The 26,310-nt window shown below is 40.6% G+C and overlaps 2 protein-coding genes across 11 annotated transcripts in view; one reads left to right on the top strand and one right to left on the bottom strand.

The window, feature by feature from the left end:
* BRAP (BRCA1 associated protein) overlaps nt 1-630 on the bottom strand; it is a 71,892-nt gene extending 71,262 nt beyond the window's left edge. Inside the window, exon 1 of one of the 2 annotated variants that reach the window (XM_056536325.1) lies at nt 477-630. In XM_056536325.1, the coding sequence (XP_056392300.1) occupies nt 477-534 (58 nt within the window). In that variant the 5' untranslated portion in view covers nt 535-630. The remainder of the gene's footprint in view (nt 1-476) is intronic. The other variant, XM_056536305.1, reaches the window with a different exon arrangement.
* ACAD10 (acyl-CoA dehydrogenase family member 10) overlaps nt 1-26,310 on the top strand; it is a 289,487-nt gene that overhangs the window by 251,418 nt on the left and 11,759 nt on the right. For 7 of the 9 annotated variants that reach the window (XM_056536213.1, XM_056536239.1, XM_056536262.1 and 4 more), the window contains 13 exons: nt 5,717-5,906; nt 7,805-7,953; nt 9,396-9,590; nt 10,150-10,308; nt 12,510-12,669; nt 14,965-15,106; nt 18,783-18,851; nt 19,396-19,577; nt 21,858-22,008; nt 22,276-22,421; nt 23,325-23,498; nt 25,055-25,455; nt 25,871-26,011. In XM_056536213.1, coding sequence (XP_056392188.1) covers nt 5,717-5,906; nt 7,805-7,953; nt 9,396-9,590; nt 10,150-10,308; nt 12,510-12,669; nt 14,965-15,106; nt 18,783-18,851; nt 19,396-19,577; nt 21,858-22,008; nt 22,276-22,421; nt 23,325-23,498; nt 25,055-25,455; nt 25,871-26,011 — 2,259 coding nt within the window. Of the gene's footprint in view, nt 1-790; nt 824-1,618; nt 1,737-5,716; nt 5,907-7,804; nt 7,954-9,395; nt 9,591-10,149; nt 10,309-12,509; nt 12,670-14,964; nt 15,107-18,782; nt 18,852-19,395; nt 19,578-21,857; nt 22,009-22,275; nt 22,422-23,324; nt 23,499-25,054; nt 25,456-25,870; nt 26,012-26,310 lie in introns of those variants that run through there. The other 2 variants (XM_056536222.1, XM_056536273.1) reach the window with 2 other exon arrangements.

The raw sequence follows: 26,310 nt of genomic DNA, 5'->3' as shown, positions 1-26,310 counted from the left end.
CCTAGAGAACAGCACATTTTCTTTAAATTTCTTATTATTTGTCAATCATTTTATGCTTGCCAAATATTTAGTGCAGCCATTGGGGGTCCGCACTGTGCTAGTTTCTCGGACGACTAGACAGATTGAGCACACTCACCACACACCTTTCTTCTAATTTACAAATCTTTCTGGAGCCAGTTGATTGTTTTCCACCGGAGTACCCCTTTAAGCGGGCATACATAAGCCGGACTAGCAGAATTGTTTTCGTTGATTTATATTGATGTTCTCCAGTATCTGTTACAAAACAACAACTCCCATGACTTAGACTCTCCAGGCATGGTGGGAAGTGTAGTTTTGTGACAGCTAATAAGCCGCAGGTTAGGGAGCACTGATCTGTATAATGTACCTTGCTCTGTGTTTTCTGTCATGTGACCATCTGAGATATACCGAGCTCACATGGCACAAGAAAGACATTTAAATAGTGTCACTGTACTTACCAGGAGCTGTTTTGTTGCAGGACCCCCGGGATGTTGTTCCCAAAGTTCGCTGTTCCATTTTCCATAAGTCTGTGTTCACACGCTGCAGATTTGCAGTAGATTGTGACTTTCCTATAGGAGTTTGGGGATGTTCACAGTGGGGGAGATTTATCAAAACCTGTGCAGAGGAAGAGTGGTGCAGTTGCCCATAGCAACCAATCAGATCGCTTCTTTCATTTTCCACAGGCCTCTAAAGAGGCCTGTGGAAAATGAAAGAAGCAATCTGATTGGTTGCTATGGGCAACTGCACCACTCTTCCTCTGCACAGGTTTTGATAAATCTCCCCCAATATGAAGTTTGTACACATGGTAAAATCTCATGAAGGCAATGGGGCATTAAGCGTCCACATATAATTCCATGCCAAATAAGTACCAATTCTGCCTAATTTCTGCCTTATTTTACCAAGGAGCAGAAACACTATTTTGGCACACACCATATCAATATAGTACAATGAATCTTTATTGAAATACATACTAATAACATACACAAAAGCAGCTCTCTTAACCCCTTAAGAACTGAGCCCTTTTTCACCTTAAGGACTCGGCCATTTTTTGCAAATCTGACCACGGTCACTTTAAACATTAATAACTCTGGAATGCTTTTAGTTATCATTCTGATTCCGAGATTGTTTTTTCGTGACATATTCTACTTTAACGTAGTGGTAAAATTTTTTGGTAACTTGCATCCTTTCTTGGTGAAAAATCTCAAAATTTGATGAAAAATTTGAAAATTTTGCATTTTTCTAACTTTGAAGCTCTCTGCTTGTAAGGAAAATGGATATTCCCAAAAATGTTTTTTTTATTCACATATACAATATGTCTACTTTATATTTGCATCATAAAATTGATGAGTTTTTACTTTTGGAAGACACCAGAGGGCTTCAAAGTTCAGCAGCAATTTTCCAATTTTTCACAAAATTTTGAAACTCGCTTTTTTTCAGGGACCAGTTCAGGTTTGAAGTGGATTTTAAGGGTCTTCATATTAGAAATACCCCATAAATGACCCCATTATAAAAACTGCACCCCCCAAAGTATTCAAAATGACATTCAGTAAGCGTTTTAACCCTTTACGGGTTTCACAGGAATAGCAGCAAAGTGAAGGAGAAAATTCACAATCTTCATTTTTTACACTCGCATGTTCTTGTAGACCCAATTTTTGAATTTTTGCAAGGGGTAAAAAGGAGAAAATTTTTACTTGTATTTGAAACCCAATTTCTCTCGAGTAAGCACATACCTCATATGTCTATGTTAATTGTTCAGTGGGCGCAGTAGAGGGCTCAGAAGGGAAGGAGCGTCAAATGGTTTTTGGGGGGCATGTCACCTTTAGGAAGCCCCTATGGTGCCAGAACAGCAAAAAACCCCACATGGCATACCATTTTGGAAACTAGACCCCTCGGGAAATGTAACAAGGGGTAATGTGAACCTTAATACCCCACAGGTGATTCACAACTTTTGCATATGTAAAAAAAAAAAAAAAATTTTTTTTTACCTAAAATGCTTGGTTTCCCTAAAGTTTTAAATTTTTAAAAAGGGTAATAGCAGAAAATACCCCCTATAATATGAAGCCCAATTTCTCCCGATTCAGAAAACACCCCATATGGGGGTGAAAAGTGCTCTGCTGGCGCACTACAGGTCTCAGAAGAGAAGGAGTCACATTTGGCTTTTTTGAAGGAAATTTTGCTCTGGGGGCATGCCGCATTTAGGAAGCCCCTATGGTGCCAGGACAGCAAAAAAAAAACACATGGCATACCATTTTGGAAACTAGACCCCTCGGGGAACGTAACAAGGTGTAAAGTGAACCTTAATACCCTACAGGTGTTTCACGACTTTTGCATATGTAAAAAAAAATAAAAAAATTTACCTAAAATGCTTGGTTTCCCAAAAAATTTACATTTATACAAAGGGTTAAAGCAGAAAATACCCCCCAAAATTTGAAGCCCAATTTCTCCCGATTCAGAAAACACCCCATATGGGGGTGAAAAGTGCTCTGTTGGCGCACTACAGGTCTCTGAAGAGAAGGAGTCACATTTGGCTTTTTGAAAGCAAATTTTGCTCTGGGGGCATGCCGCATTTAGGAAGCCCCTATGGTGCCAGGACCGCAAAATAACCCCACATGGCATACTATTTTGGAAACTAGAGCCCTCGGGGAATGTAACAAGGGGTTAAGTGAACCTTAATACCCCACAGGCGTTTCACGACTATTGCATATGTAAAAAAAATAAAATATTTTTTACCTAAAATGCTTCTTTTCCCAAAAACTTTACTTTTTTAAAAAGGGTAAAAGCAGAAAATACCCCCCAAAATTTGAAGCCCAATTTCTCCCGAGTACAGCGATACCCCATATGTGACCCTTAACTGTTGCCTTGAAATACGACAGGGTTCCAAAGTGAGAGCGCCATGCGCATTTGAGGCCTAAATTAGGGATTGCATAGGGGTGGACATAGGGGTATTCTACGCCAGTGATTCCCAAACAGGGTGCCTCCAGCTGTTGCAAAACTCCCAGCATGCCTGGACAGTCAACGGCTGTCCGACAATACTGGGAGTTGTTGTTTTGCAACAGCTGGAGGCTCCGTTTTGGAAACAGTGGCGTACCAGACGTTTTTCATTTTTATTGGGGAGGGGAGGGGGGCTGTGTAGGGGTATGTGTATATGTAGTGTTTTTTACTTTTTATTTTATTTTTTGTTAGTGTAGTGTAGTGTTTTTAGGGTACAGTCGCACGGGCGGGGGTTCACAGTAGTTTCTCGCTGGCAGTTTGAGCTGTTGCAGAAAATTTGCTGCAGCTCAAACTTGCAGCCAGATACTTACTGTAAGCCTCTGCCCATGTGAGTGTACCCTGTACATTCACATTGGGGGGGGACATCCAGCTGTTGCAAAACTACAACTCCCAGCAAGCGCTGACAGACTGTACATGCTGAGAGTTTTAGTTTTGCAACAGCTGTAGGCACACTGGTTATGTATCACGGAGTTTGTGACCTTACTCAGTGTTTCAAAGCCAGTGTACCTCCAGCTGTTGCAAAACTACAACTCCCAGCATGTACGGGGCATGGTGTAAGGTGACTGCTGGGAGTTGTAGTTTGCAACAGCTGGAGGCACACCGGTCGTGAAACACTGAGTTAGGTAAAAAAAAAAAAACTCAAGTTTCACAACCAGTGTGCCTTCAGCTATTGCAATACTACAACTCTCAGCAGTCACCGACAGCCAACGGGTATGCTGGGAGTTGTAGTTATGCAACCAGCAGATGCACCACTACAACTCCCAGCATGCACTTTAGCTGTTTGTGCAAGCTGGGAGTTGTAGTTATACAACAGCTGAAGGTACACTTTTCCATAGAAAAAATGTGCCTCCAGCTGTTGCAAAACCATAAGTCCCAGCATGCCCATAAGGGAATGCTGGGAGTTGTGGTGGTCTGCCTCCTGCTGTTGCATAACTACAGCTCCCAGCATGCCCTTTTTGCATGCTGGGAGCTGTTGCTAAGCAACAGCAGGAGGCTGTAACTCACCTCCTGCTGCTGCTCCATCGCAGGCTGTCCCTCGCCGCAGCCGTCCCTCCTGGGGCCCCGATCCCAACATGGACGCCGGGGATCGGGGTCCCCAGCACCCGGGGTCGTCTTCCCGCACCCGCTCACGCCCTCCGGAAGAGGGGCGGAGCCGGTGCGGGAGTGACGCCCGCAGCAGGCGCCCTGATTGGTCGGCCGGTAATCCGGCCGACGAATCAGGGCGATCGTGAGGTGGCACCAGTGCCACCTCACCCCTGCAGGCTCTGGCTGTTCGGGGCCATCAGAGACGGCCCCGAACAGCCAGTAATTCCGGGTCACCGGGTCACTGGAGACCCGATTGACCCGGAATCGCCGCAGATCGCTGGATTGAATTGTCCAGCGATCTGCGGCGATCGCCGACATGGGGGGGGCATAATGACCCCCCTGGGCGATATGCCGGGATGCCTGCTGAACGATTTCAGCAGGCATCCGGCTCCGGTCCCCAACCGGCTAGCGGTGGGGACCGGAATTCCCACGGGCGTATGGATACGCCCTGTGTCCTTAAGGACTCGGGATGCAGGGCGTATCCATACGCTCTGCGTCCTTAAGAGGTTAAAGGGGTATTCCACTGAAACCTTATTTATTTTTTTTTTTTATTTTTTAAATCAACTGGTGCCAGAAAGTTAAACAGATTTGTAAATTACTTCTATTAAAAAATCTTAACCTTTCCAGTACTTATCAGCTGCTGTTATGATCCACAGGAAGTTCTTTTCTTTTTGAATTTCCTTTCTGCCTGACTACAGTGCTCTCTGCTGACACCTCTGTCCATGTCAGGAACTGTCCAGAGTAGGAGCAAATCCCCATAGAAAACCTATCCTGCTCTGGACAGACCCTAAAATGGACAGGGGTGTCAGCAGAGAGCACTGTGGTCAGGCAGAAAGGAAATTCAAAAAGAAAAGAACTTCCTGTGGATTGTAACAGCAGCTGATAAGTACTGGAAGGATTAAGATTTTTTAATAGAAGTAATTTACAAGCTGTTTAACTTTCTGGCACCAGTTGATTTAAAAAAAAAAAAAAAAAAAAAAAAAGGTTTCAGTGAAGTACCCCTTTAAGCCATTAAAAATTGCCTTAAAAAAGGGAAAATTCCACCACCCAAAGGGTGGGGGCCATGAGTCCCACCCCTATATTACCAAGTACTGTATTAAACAAATAAAAACCCCACTGTTCCTTTTTGTGAAGTCATCCACATTGTACAGAATACTGTGCCCATAACTTACTGTGGGTCCAGACTGCACCATCACTTGCCTCTGATCAAGGTGGCCATCAGGGGCCCAGGCCAAAATAAATATAAAAGGGGCCCCTTGCTGCTGGCTCTGTCCCCTTCCTATGTAATTTCTGGGGGTCCAGATGATACGACAGTATGGAACCCCAACATTTCTGATGGCGGTCATGCCTCAATTATATATGGTAGCTTTTGTAAATTGGATCTTAAAGAACTGATCTTGGGGACAGCTGAATGCAGGGATGTGCGCTTATTGTGTGATCATTATTCTCTATTTCTTAGAAAAGCTGCCTGTCTTATTCCTATAGATCAGGTTCCCTAAATAAACAAGTCTTCAGTGTTAGAAATCTATCAAACAACTCTCCACACTTTCCTTCCTCTAATTCATGCCAGTATGAGATGGGGGATAACTGTTGTAATATAATATTATGTCTTGTTCCTTAGGTAACCATGCTTATTACTAGAGTTTTACAACCGTCATATTTCAATCCTTCCAAAGTTTCTTCAGTTTGGAAACTACGCTTATTCCAGCGGAGCTCAATAGGATGGGGCCATGCTGCCACATGTGGATACAAGGCGGTTGTTTTTGACATGGGAGGTGTACTTCTTCCATCACCCTACAGACTGGCTGAAGGTAGGGGCGCATGGATTGAAGAGAGGGTAAACGTGTTGTATGTACAGTCATGGCTGTAAATGTTGGCACCCCTAAAATTTTTCAAGAAAAAAAAAGTATTTCTCCCAGGAAAGTATTGCAGTAACACATGTTTTGCTATACACATGTTTATTCCCTTTGTGTGTATTGGAACTAAACCAAAAAAGGAGGGGAAAAAAGCAAACTGGACATAATGTCACATCAAACTCCAAAAATGGGCTGGACAATATTATTGGCACCCTTTCAAAATTGTGGAAAAATAAGATTGTTTCAAGCATGTGATGCTCCTTTAAACTCACCTGGGTCAAGTAACAGGTGTGGGCAATATAAAAATCACACCTGAAAGCAGATAAAAAGGAGAGAAGTTCAGTTATTCTTTCCATAGTGTGTCTGTGTTTGCCACACTAAGCATGGACAAGAGAAAGAGGAGAAGAGAACTGTCTGAGGACTTGAGAACCAAAAGTGTGGAAAAATATCAACAATCTCAAGGTTACAAGTCCATCTCCAGAGATCTAGATTTGCCTTTGTCCATAGTGCGCAACATTATCAAGAAGTTTTCAACCCATGGCACTGTAGTTAATCTCCCTTGGCGTGGACGGAAGAGAAAAATTGATGAAAGGTGTCAACGGTGGATAAGCAGCCCCAAACAAGTTACAAAGATATTCAAGCTATCCTGCAGGCTCAGGGAGCATCAGTGTCAGTGCAAACTATTTAAATGAAATGAAACGCTATGGCATGAGACCCAGGAGGACCCCACTGCTGACACAGAGACATAAAAAAGAAAGACTACATTTTGCCAAAATGTACTTGAGTAAGCCAATATCCTTCTAGGAAAATGTCTTGTGGACAGATGAGACCAAGATAGAGCTTTTTGGTAAAGCACATTATTCCACTGTTTACCGAAAACGGATTGAGGCCTACAAAGAAAAGAACACAGTACCTACAGTGAAATATGGTGGAGGTTCTATGATGTTTTGGGGTTGCTTTGCTGCCTCCGGCACTGGGTGCTTGAATGTGTACAAGGCATCATGAAATCTGAGGATTACCAACAGATTTTGGGTCGCACTGTACAGCCCAGTGTCAGAGCGCTGGGTTTGCATCCGAGATCTTGGGTCTTCCAACAGGACAATGACCCCAAACATACGTCAAAAAGCACCCAGAAATGGATGGCAACAAAGCGCTGGAGAGTTCTGAGGTGGCCAGCAATGAGTCCAGATCTAAAGCCCATTGAACACATGTGGAGAGATCTTAAAATTGCTGTTGGGAAAAGGCGCCCTTCCAATAAGAGAGACCTGGAGGAGTTTTCAAAGGAAGAGTGGTCCAACATTCCGGCTGAGAGGTGTAAGAAGCTTATTGGTTGTTATAGGAAGCAACTGATTTCAGTTATTTTTTCCAAAGGATATGCAACCGAATATTAAGTTAAGGGTGCCAATAATTTTGTCCAGCCCATTTTTGGGGTTTGGTGTGACATTATGTCCAATTTGCTTTTTTTTCTCCCTTTGGTTTAGTTCCAATACACACAAAGGGAATAAACATGTGATTAGCAAAACATGTGTTAATGCAATCCTTTTCTGTGAGAAATACTTTATTTTCTTTAAAAATTTCAGGGGTGCCAACAATTACGGCCATGACTGTATTACATGTGGGGGGACTGGTGCAGATGGTGTAATTGGATACAAAGGTGTTTTGGGCATAACCCACAAGGTTGCAGAATGGCTCCTGGACCACTAATCCTCCTCGTGGATCTTCACTTGGGCTAGAAAGGAAGAGATACCTTTCTGAGTTACCGTTCAGATTGACTATACTATGAATGGTCGTGGGTTATCTTACCATGTTTAATTTAATAGTTGAGACAAATGTTCTTGTTACTTGTTATTCAGATTGGGAGATCCGTAATAATGTGCCAAATGGCACCATAATAGAAGCTATTCAAACCGGTGGAGACAGAGGACCCTGGATGAAGTACATGAGAGGAGAGCTGTCTGCACTAGGTTTTGTGAACGAATTTGGAATCCTCTGCTCAAATATTGTGAGTTCTATGTTTTGCTCTGTTTTCCCATGTAAAAAAAAAAAAAAATTGAGAACATTGTGGTAGATAAATAAAAATTGTCTAATTCTTAAATAGTGTAAACTTAGACTAGACGGTCCGATTAGTGGCTAAAGCTGTATAATGAATCTGATGCATCTTTAGACTGTCTAGTCTAAGTTTAGACTGTACAAATTGGCTCACTTTACACCAAAATTTAGCTTTTTCATGGGCAGTTTATGGGCAGTGGGAGTAAGATCATTTGTAATTTTTGTTTTATATTGTGTTATATTCATATATAGCCTTTATATATGAGTATAATATAACTGTATCTCCAGTTAAAATTTTCTGCATTGTATTATTTATGTACATTAATCCTTGAGCCCCACTGATTGTGTTTTTGGTTTTTAGTATTTGTTGTCTTCTTGGGTACTGGAGAAATAGTGTTGCGCTCAGAGCAGGTATAATAATTGGAGTGAGTCTGATCATACATTTGAGACCTTATTAAAAGTTTGGGAAAGTGTCACTGTCCCTTTAAAAAGCTTTTGACATGTCAAAAGTTTTGATCAGTCACTGCATAATATGGACTTTAAAATGTATTGGAAGACCCCTATCCAATACATTTTAAAGTGCCGCTGTCTATGGAGCCTGTCTTGTGCAGCAGCACCTCATTCTACAGATTGTGGGGGTCTGAATCCCCGACCCATGAAAACATGTCAAAAGTTTAAAATGTATTGGAAAGGTTGTTTTTTGTATTATTAGGAGCTTTGGGACTATTGCTTTGGTTTGTTAATGGGTAAATATAATGGCATATAGTTATTTTAGCACATAATAAAATTAATAATCATTGGAAACATAAAACCAATAAAGCTATGTATAGGTAGAACATACTTAAAGGAGTACTCCCGTGGAAAACTTTTTTTTTTTTTTTTTTTAATCAACTGGGGCCAGAAAGTTAAACAGATTTGTAAATCACTTGTATTAAAAAATCTTAATCCTTCCAGTACTTTTTAGGGGCTGTATACTAAAGAGAAATCCAAAAAAGAAATGCATTTCCTCTGATGTCATGACCACAGTGCTCTCTGCTGACCTCTGCTGTCCATTTTAGGAACTGTCCAGAGCAGGAGAAAATCCCCATAGCAAACATATGCTGTTCTGGACAGTTCCTAAAATGGACAGCAGAGGTCAGCAGAGAGCACTGTGGTCAGGACATCACAGGAAATGCATTACTTTTTTGGATTTCTCTTTAGTATACAGCCCCTAAAAAGTACTGGAAGGATTAAGATTTTTCAATAGAAGTGATTTACAAATCTGTTTAACTTTCTGGCACCAGTTGATTAAAAAAAAAAAAAAAGTTTTCCACAGGAGTGCCCCTTTAATACATACATCTACCTGATTACAAGATGTATTCTTTTTTTAATGCATATACCTTTCAAACATTGCAGACAGGACGTCCCGTTCCAGTTCACAGTTTCCTCACAGACCTTACCAGCAAGGAGATGGTTAAGCAGCTATCAGAAATGACTGAGGCTATTCAGTGTATAAAAGCTGAGGGACTCAAAACTGCTGTGCTGAGTAACAACTTCTTTCTGCATAGTGGAGAGAGTTTTCTACCAATAGACCGTTCACAGTTCGATGTGGTAAGCAGCCATTGCTGTTATGAACCCAGTACCCTGTATTACGTTGTTTATGTAAGGGGTGTAACGAAAAGGGGTGCAGGGGTAGCAGACACATCTGGTTCCTGCTGCACTAGGTCCTTGTAAATTCTCCCGTGCACCAAACAGGACATTTGCATATCCAGAAGACTGGGGATTACTGAAGAACGAAGCGAGGACTAGTAAGTATGATTTTCATCAGTGTCTCCCTCACTACAAGCCTGTACCAACAGGTTAGTGCGGGTGATACTGATGACAGATTTTCTTTGAAGGGAGTATACAGGATTAGCAAAACAGCAACATTTTTCCCAAAACAGCACCACCCATGTCCCCAGGTTGTGTGTGGTATTACAACTTTGCTCCATTTTCTTAAATGGAAATGAGTTGCAATACCACGCACAACCTGAGGACAAGTGTGGTGCTGTTTTTGGAAGAAATCAGCTCTGGTTTTTTAACCCTTGAATTGCGAAATGTTTTAGCATTAATGTTTTTATATTCGTGTAGTGTGCATTAATTGTTCTTCCTAACTTTTTTATTTTTATAGGTTGTTGAGTCTTGCATTGAAGGTATATGTAAACCAGACCCTCGCATATACCACCTTTGTGCAAAGCGTCTTGGTGTTCAGCCTACGGAGGCAATCTTTCTCGATGATATAGGACAAAATTTAAAGGCTGCAGCACAAGTGGGCTTTCATACAATAAAGGTAGGGGGCTGTAAAAGTACAGTGGAATGTAAGGAAGGCCTAGGAAAAAGCAGCAGTTTAGAAAAACAAAAAATTCAGTTTAACATGTTTTGTTTGTTTTGCATCTTTAACATACCTACAAAAGTTTAGACCAGTGTTTCCCAACCTGGGTGCCTCCAGCTGTTGCAAAACTACAACTCTCAGCATGCCCAGACAGCCGTTGGCTGTCTGGGCATGCTGGGAGTTGTAGTTTTGCAACAGCTGGAGGCACCCTGGTTGGGAAGCACTGGTTTAGACAAATGGGTGGTATGAGCTATACTCCCAGAACCATTGTTTTTGGGTCTGTATATGCGGCCTATCTTTAAAGGGGTACTCCGGTGGAAACATTTTTTTTTTCTTCTTCTTTTAAATCAGCTGGTGCCAGAAAGTGAAACAGATTTGTAAATGACTTCTATAAAAAATCTTTACCCTCCCAGTACTTTTTAGCAGCTGTATGCTACAGAGGAAATTCTTTTCTTTTTGAATTTCTATTTTGTCTTGTCCACAGTGCTCTCTGCTGACACCTGATGCCTGTATTAGGAACTGTCCAGAGCAGGAGAAAATCCCCATAGCAAAACTATGCTGCTGTGGACAGTTCCTGACAAGGACAGAGGTGTCAGCAGAGAGCACTGTGGACAAGACAAAAAAGTAATTCAAAAATAATAGCATTTCCTCTGTAGCATACAGCTTCTAAAAAGTCCTGGAAGGGTAAAGATTTTTTAATAGAAGGCATTTGCTAATCTGTTTAACTTTCTGGCACCAGTTGATTTAAAAATAAAAAAATAAATAAAATGTTTTCCACCGGAGTGCCCCTTTAAAACTAGCTCTACAGCTCACTGGCTTCTATAATTGTGCAGAATTTATCAGGTCCGTGCACCATTTTGGTAAATTTTGAGAAACTGTAAAAAAATACACCAAGCAAACAGGGGTAAAATCTATATTACCTCACACCAACATTGATAAATGTCCCCCGCGGTGCTTATTTTTAGTGTTTTATTGTTGTTGGTTGACTAACTGTTATAAAACTTGCATTTATCCTTTAGGCTAGGTTCAGACTACAGAATTTCAAAGCAAAATTGCAGGCGGAAATTCCGCTTTCTAAAATGTATAGTGTAGTGAATGATTTTCCGTTCACAAATTCACACTTCGTAATTTGTGAAGCAGAAAATCCGCTTTGAAAATCCACTTAGAAATTTCCTATTTCCTATTGGAGACTGCAGTGTCCGCGCGGTCCTAGTGCCGACTGATTCAGCCGGCGCTGGCTGCACTCGGAATCGCCGGGCGGAAATTTTCTGCCTGGAGATTCTGTAGTCTGAACCTAGCCTTAGGCTTTTGTCGCCAGACAATCTCAACAATAGGGGTCTGAGAGCAGCTGACAGATAATATGAGCTCACATTTCTTCTCTTTAAAGGGGTGAACTGGTATTTCCTGTTTGACTTTTCTTTTTTTTTTTACTACAAATCCCACAATCCCATATTCCTCCCTCCCACACATCAGCCACCCCACCCATTGATATGAGCTGCATCCATTCAAAAGACATGTGGTTTTCAGTCAGGGTGCCTACAGCTGTTGCATTAGTTGCAGATTGATCTCTCTCCCACCAAGCGATCGCTCCACCCATTGAAGCAGACAGGCTCCCTGTCATCAGCTGACTAGTGAGTCAGGTCTCGGCCGCATTGCAACTTGGGAAAAATCCGAGACAAAAGTCATTTTGTATGCTGAAAATCACAGAAGAATTGTGAGAAAACCATCACACACAGGTACAGACACTATATTATGAACTATACTAACTTTACAGCTCCTGTAGCATAGTCAAATGAAAAAAATTCCTGGAATACCCCTTTAATGTTAATTACATATCAGAAATACATTCCATGTTCTGTATAGTCAGATTACTCTTTAGCCTGCTCTTATAGGAGAGTTTCTATAAAGTGTGATACAGTAGCTATGTTAAAAGATAAAATACACATCTTACATCTTCTGCTGATCCACAAATTAGTAAATAATTGTGTGATCTCCGGGGGTCTGACCACGAAGACCCCCAGCAATCTCAATTCTGGTGACGTTTGTGCACTGCCACTCCATTTACTGTCTATTGCAATGCCATACATAGCAGAGTACAGATGTTTTTTTGTTCTGTAGTAACCATGTATATATTTTTATTATAACATCATTTTAAACAGGTGAATAATGTGAAGGATGCACTTAAAGATTTAGAAAGTCGGTTGGGATTCCCTTTAAAAGACTTTGTTCCAAACACTCGTTCTGTGAGACCAACGATGGATATTCCAAGAGATTCTCTGACAAAGTATCTTGAAGATATATTTGGGGAGAAATTATCAGGTTTGTATTTGTATACAGAAATACACTCCTAAGCATGGAAGTTGCAACACCATGAAAAGGCCTCAACGAGGGAATGTCACACCAGTCCTACTCCTGGGATTATGGTATGGGGTGGCATAGCTGGACCCATCTAGTCTTTATTCTCAGGATCCATTTCTCAACATGACAGTGCCAGGCTGCATGTTGCTCGTGCTACGATGGCCTATGGTGTCTCCAGACTTGTCACCCATAAAGCATATCTGAGACTTCCAATAAGTAAAAAAGGGGTGAACTTGCACTCACAACCATGTAGTTCACTTTATCATGGGACCTCCGTGCGGCTGGGAGACATCAGATGAGAGCGCTCAGAGGCTAACAGCCGTTTTCGCACACAGCTGTGTGCTTCTTCCGGCCGGAAGGCCGGAAGAAGCACACAGCTGTGTGCGAAAACGGCTGTTAGCCTCTGATTGCTCTCATCTGATGTATCCCAGCTGCACGAAGGTCCCATGATAAAGTGAACTACATGGTTGGTGAGTGCAAGTTCACCCCTTTTTCTACATATTGGATTGCATATCTATTTTTTTGATACTTAGCACCCCACCAGTTTCGTTATGTTTGTCAGCTTCGGTTACTGAACACGAAAAAGACTGTGCCTTAGAATAATTTACAAGTGCGTTATTTAATGACCGTGCCCTCTGTCCTCTACTATACTTTGTGTGTTACGTCTGAGACTTCATTGATCAGCAATTGCAAAGGGAGCAGCCAGCAGAGGAGCTTGATGATTTGTGTGCCCAAGTGTATTCAGAGTGGCAGAACCTTCCTCAGACCATAATTATTAAAGGGGTTATCCAGGGAAAATTTTTTTTTTTATAAATATCAACTGGCTCCAGAAAGTTAAACAGATTTGTAAATTACTTCTATTAAAAAATCTTAATCCTTTCAGCACTTATGAGCTTCTGAAGTTAAGGTTGTTCTTTTCTGTCTAAGTGCTCTCTGATGACTCGTGTCTCGGGAACCGCCCAGTTTAGTAGAGGTTTGCTATGGGGATTTGCTTCTAAACTGGGCGGTTCCTGAGACACGTGTCATCAGAGAGCACTTAGACAGAAAAGAACAACCTTAACTTCAGAAGCTCATAAGTACTGAAAGGATTAAGATTTTTAAATAGAAGTCATTTACAAATCTGTTTAACTTTCTGGAGCCAGTTGATATATAAAAAAAAGTTTTTTCCTGGATAACCCCTTTAACTTTATAATTAAAAAGGACCTGTGGCCTACCCCCCACCCCTTAAAAAAATTACATTGCCTTATTATTAAACAGCTTAGGGTGCCCTAATCACACATCTTTTTACAGTTTCTAGAAAATGTTAATAATGGAAATTAATATAAGGCGAGTGACGGGATTATACAGTCAGGGGGTGTGTATTAGATATACATACCCCTCAATGCAAAACGCACCCCCTGACTGTATAATCCCAACCATCACTTGATATTTACTCCCATTTTAAAATGAAGTTCATGCCCATCTGACTGATTCCCTGAATTGTCAAACTATAAACCTTCATATCTCAAGAATGAAAGGGCATATCAAGAAACTATCAAAATATTTGTAACCAGGACACCCTAAGCTATTTATGACTGTAAAATCTAAATGTTTATTGGTCATGTCTATCAATCCTGTGATTTCTATAATTCCACAACTTTTCATTCTTGTTGCAATTTCAACATTAAAGGGGTACTCCGGTGAAAAACTTTTTTTAATTTTTTTTTTAAATCAACTGGTCCCAGAAAGTTAAACAGATTAGTAAATTACTTATATTAAAAAATCTTAATCCTTCCTGTACTTATTAGCTGCTGAATACTACAGCGGAAATTCTTTTCTTTTTGAAACACAGAGCTGTCTGCTGACATCATGAGCACAGTGCTCTCTGCTGACATCTCTGTCCATTTTAGGAACTGTCCAGAACAGCATATGTTTGCTATGGGGATTTCCTTTTACTCTGGACAGTTCCTAAAATGGACAGAGATGTCAGCAGAGAGCACTGTGCTCATGATGTCAGCAGACAGCTCTGTGTCTCAAACGGAAAATAATTTCCTCTGTAGTATTCAGCAGCTAATACGTACAGAAGGAATTAAGATTTTTTGATAGAAGTAATTTACAAATCTGTTTAACTTTCTGGCACCAGTTGATTTAAAAAAATATATATATATATATATTTCACCGGAGTACCCCTTTAATTAAATAATATAATTTTGTCCAAATTTGTATCTACATATAGTGGTATATGCTCAAGAATATAACTGTGCTATATTACTGCAGGTGCACTCTCTGTGAGACAGTTCAGTCATGGACAGTCCAACCCAACCTATTATGTTCTGTTTAATGGAAGACAACTTGTACTGCGCAAAAAACCTCCAGGAAAGTTGCTGCCTGCAGCTCATGCTGTAGAGAGGGAGTATAGGTCGGTAATCCTCTCTGGTCTCTTTTCTGTTGATTTCAGCAGTTACTGATACATGGAAATAGTATCATTTTTCTTTAACATATATAATTGTGAAGAAATGTTCAACTTGAATTAGCTTTAGCGGGGAAATTAAATTCCTTATAGCAGCTTTCCTCACTGCTATCCACAGAAGACTGGTACCCAATACAGAGCCTTTATAGTGTTATGCAAAAAGGAGAGGGGATGCTATGCATTTTAGTATATGATATCAGCCCCTCTAGATTAATAATTTCATATGCTTGCCACTAGTTATTTTTATTTTAAAAAAAAGAAAAAAACCTAATCAAATTCCTTTCTGGGAATTTTTCATTGTCTGTGTAAATCAATTTCTTTTTACCCCTGTTGTCTGGCCATACGTCATGTGTACTTCCCCACATTTATCAAAGAGGAGTTGTTTTCTTCATTGAGCCTAAATGACTTATGAAAAATGTTTGCAAACTGATAACTTTTTCCACCCATTGCTCAAATATTTGCAACAATTTATTACTAAAAAAAAACTGTGTAAAAACAATGGTAAATTTGCCCCTTTCTCCCTATAGACATACAAGACAAGAGATAGCATACCGGACAAGAGTTGTTCTGTGCTCTCTCTCATTTGACATACCGTATATACTCGAATATAAGCCGACCCGAATATAAGCCCAGAGTTATTGACTCGACTATAAGCCTAGGGTGGGAAATACATCATCCCCCTCTGTCATCATCCAGACCCCCGTCATCACCCCCCCTTCATCATCACAGCCTGTCAATCCCTTCATCAGTGGTCTTCAACCTGCGGACCTCCAGATGTTGCAAAACTACAACTCCCAGCATGCCCGGATGGCCGTCGGCTGTCCAGGCATGCTGGGAGTTGTAGTTTTGAAACCTCTGGAGGTCCGCAGGTTGAAGACCACTGCGGCCTTCGCCATCATCCCCCCCCCTCCCCCTCCTTCATCATCACCGCCTGTCAATCCTTTCATCAGTGGTCTTCAACCTGCGGACCTCCAGATGTTGCAAAACTACATGCGCAACGTCCCTGTGCGTCGTCGTCAAGGCAACGTCACTAGTCCAGGGCCGGGCCCGGAGCGGAGAAGAGGCCCCCCGGTGAAAATGGACAGCCCGCAACGACTAACCATCCCCACTGGACGGTCCTTGCAGCATAGATGGCCCGGACCAGCTCACCCTAACTTCCCGCCGAGGGGAGGTGAGTACAAAACAAAAGGGGGGGGGGGGCTGGATGATGACGAAGGCCGCAGTGGTCTTCAACCTGCGGACCTCCAAAGGTTTCAAAACTACAATACCCAGCATGCCCGGACAGCCGAGGTCCGCAGGAACATCTGGAGGTCCGCAGGTTGAAGACCACTGAGAAAGGATTGACAGGCAGAGAGTTGAAAAACTCGGCTTATACTCGAGTATATACGGTATATGTATATATGTATATATATATATATATATGTGTATATATATATATGTGTATGTGTATATATATATATATATATATATATATGTAGACAAAGAGCAAATATTGGCAATTACACCCAGTATACAGGAAACTAGAAGTTGCACTGTGTTTTCTCTCCTGATATACATATATAACTATACATATAGAGCAGATAGTGAAAATTACACCCCACATATAGGACAAGAGAAGTCGTACTGTGCATTCTCTCTCTGCCTATAGACATAAGTATAGAAATAGAGCAGATACTGTGTACTGTGTTTTCTCTCTTACCCTTTATACATGTCTATAGAAAAGAGTCGGCCCAAAGAATTATACACAGCACATAGGACGAGAAGTTGTACTCTGCATTTTATATCCCTATATAGATATGTATAGAAATAGAGCAAATAGTGACAATTGCACTTACCATACTGCACAAGAAAATTGGTAGTATGCGTTTTATCTCTACATATATAAAGTAATGGAGCAGATCCTCCGAATTATACCCAGCATGCAGTAAAAGAGAAATGGTATTGTGCGTTCTCTCTCTCTCTCCATTTATACATATATAGAGCCATAGCCTATATGAAGAATTATACACAGCATACGGGACAGAAGTTGTTGTACTGTGCGTTCTCATTTTGTGTATATACATATAAAAAGGAATAGAGCAGATCCTCAGATTTATACCCAGCATGCAGGACTAGACGTGGTTCTATGCATTCTCTCTCTCCCTCTATACATAAATGTAGAAATAGAGCAGTCACTGAGAATTACACCCAGCATAGCGGACAAAGAAAGTGGTACTGTGCATTCTCTCTATTCCTATTAATATATAAATAAAAATAGAGCACATACTGACAATAACACCCAGCATACAGGACAAGAGAAATGATACTGTGCGCTCTGTCTTTCTACACTTACCTATCTATAGAAATAGAGCAGAAACTGGAAATTACTCCCATCATGCAAGACAAAAGAAGTGGTACTATGTTCTTTATAGGGGGGATTTATCATTGCCTATCAAATTCTTTTACCCTCTTTGCTCTGGCGTACGTCATGTGTGCTTCCCCAACATTTATAAAAGAGGTGCGTGTTCTTCATAAATAGCAAAGTAGCTTAGATGTAAGCAAGTTTCTATATGTGGTCCAGGCTGGAGTGCAGTTGCGCAACAGTTTTAAAAGTTGCAAATCGCTAACCATGCCACACTACATTCAAGGTGTTTTCTTCAATCAGTCTAAATGACTTGCACAAAAAGTTTGCTACTTTTTCACCCATTGCGCAAACATTTGTGACAGTTTACCACTATAAAAACATGGCAGAACTAATGATAAATTCCCTCCTCTGTGTCTTTAAACCTGGTAGTGTAACCTGGGCAGCAAACGCTGCTAAATTATGTTGTTGGCTTCTGCTCACCTGCCCCAATATGGAGACTGTGCAGTTGTGTCTAATTTTAGGAGTTGGCACCATCTCTTGGATCAGTTTAAAGGGGTTATCCACCATAAGGGGATTTTAGTAGTACGTACCTGCCAGAACTGGGTATTTCCTGTTGAATTTTGTTCTCTAAACTACACATCCCATAGTTCCATAGTTTGTAAGTATGAAGTCACTTTCCTCCCTCCCACACATCAGCCACCCCACCCATTGAAACTCACCTGTGATCCCTTCAATGCAATACACGAGTGTTTCCTAATCACGGTACCTACAGCTGTTGCAAAATGAACTCTTCCCCCCCAGCAGTCACTCTACCCATTGAAGCAGGGCAGACTCCCTCTGATCACCCGACTAGTGATGTCAGGTCTCGACGTACTGCAACATGGGAAATCCTGAGACATGAGTAATTTTGTATGCTGTTAAAAATAAATATTGGGGCGAACATCACATATGAATTGTGAGAAAACCGTCACACACAGGTACATACACTATATTATGAACTACACTAACTTTACAGCTCCTGTAGCATAGTCAAATAAAAAAAGATCCTGGAATACCCCTTTAAGGCTATGTTCATACACAGTATTTTTCGTATGGACTGTATGAGCCAAACTTCACTTTTTGGGGATGGGATTATGCAATCAGCAGTAGTAGTGACTATTGTTTATTGAAAAAGCACCTGTATTATTTCTGCAGGTATAGAACATTAGTACTGTATAGATGCAGTAAGTCCACTGTTCAGTGTGGGTTTTTCTGTAATCTTTCTGCGATACTTGTTTATAGGATCTTGAAAGCCCTTGGGGAAGCTGGTGTACCTGTACCAAAGGTGTTCAACCTCTGTGAAGATTCTGGGTAAGTAGTTCTCACTTCCCAACAATTCTCTGAATTCGTTTATTAAAGGGGTACTCCGGTGGAAAACTTTTTTTTTTTTTTAAATCAACTGGTGCCAGAAAGTTAAACAGATTTGTAAATTACTTCTATTAAAAAATCTTAATCCTTCCAGTACTTATTAGCTGCTGAATACTACAGAGGAAATTTATTTTCTTTTTGGAACACAGTGCTCTCTGCTGACATCTCTGTCCATTTTAGGAACTGTCCAGAGCAGCATATGTTTGCTATGGGGATCTTCTCCTTCTATGGACAGTTCTTAAAATGGACAGAGATGTCAGCAGAGAGCACTGTGCTCATGATGTCAGCAGAGAGCACTGTATTCCAAAAAGAAAAGAAATTCCTCTGTAGTAATCAGCAGTTAATAAGTACTGGAAGGATTAAGATTTTTTTTTTAAAGAAGTAATTTACAAATCTGCTTAACTTTCTGGCACCAGTTGATTTAAAGGGGAGTACCCCTTTAAAGCATATCTCAGTTGTCACACACAGACTTTCTTTTTTTTGGCAGTATTATTGGAACTCCTTTTTATCTGATGCAGTACTTCACCGGACGTATCTTTAAAGATCCTGCCCTACCAGGGTTGGATGCTGAACAGCGCCATGCAATATACACTGAAATGAATAAAGTATTATGCAAGATTCACAGTGTAGATATCAAGGCAGCTCAGCTTGAGGATTATGGAAAACAAGGTAATAAAATTATTTTATTGTTTGTACAGATTTGGGCTGCAGCGATTTTGAGGATTAGTTTATTATTCTTATTGCAAAAAATTATTCCGTTTCTGTATATATCTTCTCAGAGCTTGATAGACACTCCTCCTGGAAAGATGTTGGTAAATTCTGGTGTTACATATGCCAAGAAGTACTTATTTGGTATATGCTAATAACCTGCAAATAACCACTCTTAAGTGTAGCTTGTATTGGACCTATACCTCCAGATGCTATATGAATAGGGAACCTGACCCATTCTATTTCTTTTCATCAATTACCTATTGAAACTTAAAGCATGTTTACAATGAGCAACTTAAAGCTCCGATCCAACAAACGTCAGATCCAACAAAATAATAAAAAAATATATATATATCACTCAGTACCTAATCCTGACCATGTACGTCTAGCATCTTTATTTTATTACACTTTTAATTTAGCTCACTAGTCTGAGTTCCTCTTGAAGGGAGGGGGCGTGGCCTCACTGTGCAGGTCTCCGCCTCCTCCCTCAGTATGCTGTCTACTCACATCTCCCCTAGCATTAGCAAAACTACAACTCCCAGCTTGTCCTCACTGACAGTAGCGGGACACAAGCTGACAGTGGGAGGATTTTTCCTCCAGCTGTCATCACTGCGCTCACAGCTGTCAATCAAGGAAGTGGGTCCATGACTCATGGACACAGCAGGACTAGTATGTGTCCAAGCAGGCAGGAGGGCAGTTGTTTGACTGTCTTTTTCAGTATGAAATACTGACAATGTTCTAACTTAAGCAATTGCAAAACCTATTTGTTTTGCATGCTTTACAGCATATCAAAAGTTTTTGTATCTGACAATGCCCATTTAAATCTTAAAAACTATCAAAATTGTTAAGTAATTCCAGCGCTACTTTTAAATGGATAAAATCTCTAATCTTTATTGCACCATTTTTTGAGATAGTCTTCTCAAAAAAGAGCACACCTGTACCCTCAGAAGCACGCAAGTTTAACTGACGCATTTCAATCTGCCATGGTCTTTATTTATTCTCTATGATCAAAGACCATGGCAGTCTAAAATGTGTCACTTAAAATTAATTTAAAGTTTAAAAGGAGGTATTACTTACCCAGATCTGTGATGAGGACCCAAAAGTATACCCGTTATTAGCCGATTTACCCGTTATTAGCAGAATCTTGCAGTTTAGTAAAGTGGTGAGGAACATTTGGGCTGGCAGACTTGTAGAAACAGTGGCCATGACCATGCTTCAGCTCCACTGTGTCTGTAACATGCCATACAATGATAACCTCTTCCTAGTGGTGAAGTAGAATGGAGGAGTGGTCTGCAGCATTTTTAGCCCTTATTTGCTATTGTAAACCAAACCTGCTTTTTTCAGGTTGTGTTAATTTATGGCGCAGTGCACTACAATTTTATGCCAGAATTTGTGGTGTAATGGGCCAAAATAAACCAACAAATGCAAAAAAAGGGGCATGGCTGGTCAGAGAAAGGGTCACGTTCTCACAAACCTATTTACTTTTGAATTCGCAAAAAATCCTATGAATACCGTAAATGGCTGAGAATTCCCACCAAAAAAAAAAAGCTGGGCCGAACTTTCTTGCCCTGTGTGTTCCCATAGTAAATTTAGTGGAATAATGCATGTCTGAGACAACATTCCACACTAATAAAAACCCAACACTCTTAGTAAATTTGGGCCATTGTCTGAGCTTTCAAGAGAAAAGCTACACAAAGATACTGCCTGTGAGGTTTATGGAATTTTGTGAAGGTTTTTTCCCCTAGCAGATGTACAAATTCATTTCCACATTGGTATTTTTTGTCCATCTTCTTTGCTAGCGCACGCTCTGTAATCTCAAACAGGGAAATAACATAGCATAGTTTAAAAATTTGTTTGAATGCCTTTTGAGAATGGTTTGGTAGGTGAAAAGGGATACTGCCTAGAACTCAGTCTGACTCCTGTATAGAGGTACAAAGGTTAATCCTTGGCATTGTTACACATTGTAAATGTCAAAGTTTCTGATATGCACAAAAAGCAAACAAACGCAGGTGATGAGATAAGGTATGTTTGTTTGTTACATCATCACTATTATGATTATTATTAGTATTATTATCAGGTGATTGAAGCTGAGAAAAGTCTCAGAATATTGGTTGGGCAGGCAATATTGGCTCATTTTATATTGAACACATTTCTTATAGCCTTGGAACCTGGAAATAGGAACTGTCTAGGGATCTCCATTGCTACCACTAGCTGAAATATCTCTTGTTTGTGTTTGAAAAGGTTCATATATTCAACGGCAAGTTCAGATATGGACCAAGCAGTACAGATCTAGTGAGACCCATACAATCCCAGCCATGGAAAGACTTATGGAATGGCTCCCACATCATCTACCACCCAACCAGATCACCACTGTTGTACATGGAGATTTTAGGTAATGCTTAAAATAATTTTGAGTAGTAACTTTGAAAGAAGTCTTTATACGTGCAGGTCCCATCTTAAGGTTCCCATTTGACTAGCACAGCAGTCAAGACAGATAGCCACATGGTGTAGCCACCATCAGCCTCATAGACAGTAAATGGGGCAATAGTCATTATCCATATATGTCCGTCATTAACCATATATGCATGGAATTGTCATGTTTTCCTAGTCACAATTCATTTTTGCGGGTTAATGTTTTATTTATTTCTGATGGCTTCAGGTTGGATAACTTAATATTTCATCCAGAGAAGGTGGAAGTTCTTGGTGTTCTGGATTGGGAACTGTCTACCCTAGGGGATCCCTTGTCAGATGTTGCTTACAGTTGTTTGGCTCATTATTTGCCACCAGACCTCCCTATTCAAAAAGGTAAGTGTGAATCCCGCACATATATATGCAATGGGATAGATAACTCAGGGAATGCCACCACCTAAATTGGGACTGTGGAAACATCAGGAAACTTCACTCTTACACTGAAGGGTACTTTAAACAAGCCATTATCAGTTGTATTCTTTAGTATATGGCAATGATCCACAGAAAACAGTGCACATTTTACGTAACGCATCCAAAATAAATCCTAGCTGTCTGGCCTCTAACTAATATACAGCTTCTCTAGCTGTCAGCTCTGGATTCTAACACTACAAACAGCATGCACCATACCAAACTTGGTGCTTCTTGGCTCCCACTGTTTAGACTCTCCTCGCTCACTTCACAGGCTAGTAGCATCCCCTAAGAGGTTTAGCAGTCTCTGATTGAGCTATCTAAGGTGGCACCTAACTAGCTCCAAAATGAATAAATAAAATTGAGTGGGAGCTGCCCCTTTTTTCCCTACAATTTCAACAAGCAGGTCCTAATTTAGGTTTTAGTCCCACCCAATTTAGAGAAATGCTTCTTTCTCCATTTCACATTCATGAATACTGAACATACTATAATTTAGTGGCATACAAATGCCTCTTCAGCAGGTGCAGTGCCACAATCTATATTACCATTATGTCCCTACTGGCATAATTTTCTGACAGTTCAAAAAGTAAAAGATAGGTGAACAGTTTTCGCAGTTTGTAGCTATTGTTTTTGTCCAAATGGTAACTACACTACCCACGTCAGTCAGTGATCAATAAAATTTTGTACCATTTGGTAATAGGTCTTAGTGACTGGTGTTCTTTGTTTTGGGGCTGATTTATATTCTTTGCCGATTTTTGGGGAGTAATTATTACTTGCACAGTAAGAAATTTCACTATTTACAGCATTAAATATTCAATTTTCTTATTCTAGGTCTACAAAATTATGATCTAAAAGAGTTGGGAATTCCTACAGCAGAAGAATATTTTCAGTGGTACTGTGAAAACATGGGAATCCCTAAGGCTGAGAATTGGTACTTCTACATGGCTTTCTCATTTTTCCGAATTGCGGCAATCTTGCAAGGTGTATATAAGAGATCTCTCACAGGTACTGCGCATACAGTATACCACAATGATGATTAATGGTGCCCATACAATTTTCAAATCAAAAGTCCCATTGATTCATGAGATTTTACTTGCAAATACCTACGCAAGAATTGACATTTTCATTATGTGAACAGTCACGGAAATTCCATTGAACTCAATGTAAAGCTTTTTTAGGTGGAATTCATGCTGCTTTTAAGATAGAATCTTCCTAAAAATTGGTATGAATTCCACCTAAAATTACTCAGTGTGTCTTAGCCCTTATTGTTAATTATTGTCAGTGAAATATATCAAGAAAATCTCTTGATATATGCCACAAACTTGGCATAAATGCAACCTAACCAAACATAGAATGCCCATAATGTGCTGTATGCTGATTTATAATGTAATTTGTAAATTTACACTGTTTCTATCATTCTGTGCAAACCATCAATGAGCCCCTTTACTTATGTGTCTGGTCATCTTACAGTCAGGACAAAATGTGGTTGTGTGTGTGCATTAGGGGCAGTATTACTCCATATACAGTCTGCAGAGGGATGGCACTGTTTTTTGTCCATTACCTGCACTGCACTAATAATGAAGTTGCCTAGTCTTGGGATATCTACTGACATAAATGGTTTCAAGTTTATATGGCATCTTGTATTAAAACAATATCTCTGTTATGAATACAGTAAAAACTTAATTTTATGATTTTACATTCTAAAAAGAGTAGTCTGGTGAGATGAAAAAATAAATAAAAAAATGGAGACAGACTGGATTAAGTCCGGCCAAAAAAGCGGACACAGTGCAAAAATGAGCCAACCAGAGTCACTATGGTCGACACATTTAAATGAATGAGATTCGGCGCCGGTCCAGCTGGGATCTCTGAAACGTGGTGTGAATGCACCCTTAAAGGGGTAGTCCAGTGGTGAAAAACTTATCCCCTATCCTAAGGATAGGGGATAAGTTTGAGATTGCGGGGGGTCCAACCGCTGGGGCCCCCTGCCATCACTCTGTACGGGGGCCAGGCTCTCCGGCCAGATAGAGGGTGTCGACCCCCGCACGAAGCGGCGGCCAACACGCCCCCTCAATACATCTCTATGGCAGAGCCGGAGATTGCCGAAGGCAGTGCTTCGGCTCTGCCATAGAGTTGTATTGAGGGGGCGTGTCGGCCGCGGCTTCGTGCGGAGGTCGACACGCCCCCTTCCCGCGGGCTGTTGGGGCTCCGTACAGGAGATCGCAGGGGGCCCCAGCGGTCGGACCCCCCGCGATCTCAAGCTTATCCCCTATCCTTAGGATAGGGGATAAGTTGTTCACCACTGGGTCACCACTGGACTACTCCTTTAATAGGGTATATTCAGTCCGATACCCTAGAGTTGCATTAACTGTAAATCAGGCCCTAAACCCAGGCATTGTTAAAAGTCAGTGGTGAACAATTGGTGAAGTGAGATCTTCTCTTTTATTTTTAAACCTGTCTGACCCTCTTTTTTTTTTTTTTTTTGTTTTTATCTGGCTTGGCATTTTTATTTTGTTAATTATTTAGGAATCTTTGTAATTGTTTGTTTTCCTCTGTTCTTGTAGGTCAAGCTAGTTCTGCAAATGCAGGAGCTAGTGGTAAATTATCAGAAACCATGGCAGACATAGCCTGGGATTTTGCAACAAAAGAAGGTTTTCGAGTGTTCAAATCTGAATCTGGAGGCCTATCCCAAAATCCACAAAAAAGATCATACAGTACATGGTGTCGGGCGCACAATTTAAGACCTCTTGACAACAGAACCATTGCTCATAAAGCCTCCCTGCACTCGGATAGGAGAGGTGTTCTGATCATCAGCCCTGAAGGACTTTCCGCAGAGACCCAAAACCTCTACAGAATGTTAAAGGAATTTATGGAACTCCATATCTACCCTGCTGAGCAAGAACTGAGAAACTATCAATTTTCTAAGAACAGATGGAAACCACACCAACTGATCGAAGACCTTAAGGTAAAAAAAAATAGTTTTTTTTTGTTTTGGGGGGGGGGGGGGGGCTGCATTCGAAATACAGCAATACCATCAGGGATGAAAAGTTCACCTATTGGTTGGGTCTTTCTATGAAAGTATAAATGTAGTTTATAAGCTTGCTGTGGTGAAAGTCAAGCTCTCGGGTGGTTTAAGTTGTCGAAGGCTAATCGTAAATAAGACCAAAAAGTGTGAGCTGTAGTTAAAATGAATAAAATAAATGTAATCGAGTTCTCTGCAGAATACTGTACACAAGGTCTTCAAATTGGACATTTCGGTGTTTTTACTGGTATCAGTTATTGCTTTATTTCTTTTTTTTAAGAAATGTGGCCAAACATATGAATGGGGAAACATTTTTTATTTATTTAAGGGGTTGCTAGTTGTACACTTTGTTTTACAGGAAAAAGCTAAGGCCCAAGGGTTATGGAATCTTTTCCTTCCGCTGGAGAGTGATCCAGAGGGCAAGTATGGTACCAAGCTGACAAATATGGAATATGCTCATCTATGTGAGATTATGGGGACATCTCTTTATGCACCAGAGGTTTGTTATGAAGGATATATCACCATGTGTAACGATAAGAGAGCATGTAGCAGTCAGGTTGCATTGAGTATTGTATATGTACTGAGAAAGCTCCTGGCATATATATTTCATTCCTATCCATAGGCCTCTATTCACCTAACAGGGGCTGAAGAAGTGTTATCATCTTTGTTTCTGTAGAGAATAGTGTAGTGACTATGCTATTCTATACATAGGCATCCAATAAAAAACATGTCTTCTACAGTATACCTTTTTGAATGTTGGAGTCACATATGGCACTATACTCTTATACAGTGGCATAC

Source organism: Hyla sarda, chromosome 1 (genome assembly GCF_029499605.1).
Source record: "Hyla sarda isolate aHylSar1 chromosome 1, aHylSar1.hap1, whole genome shotgun sequence".
NCBI classification, from domain to species: Eukaryota; Metazoa; Chordata; class Amphibia; order Anura; family Hylidae; genus Hyla; species Hyla sarda.
Note: the sequence above shows the minus strand (reverse complement) of the source record. Positions and strands in the feature narration are given on the sequence as shown.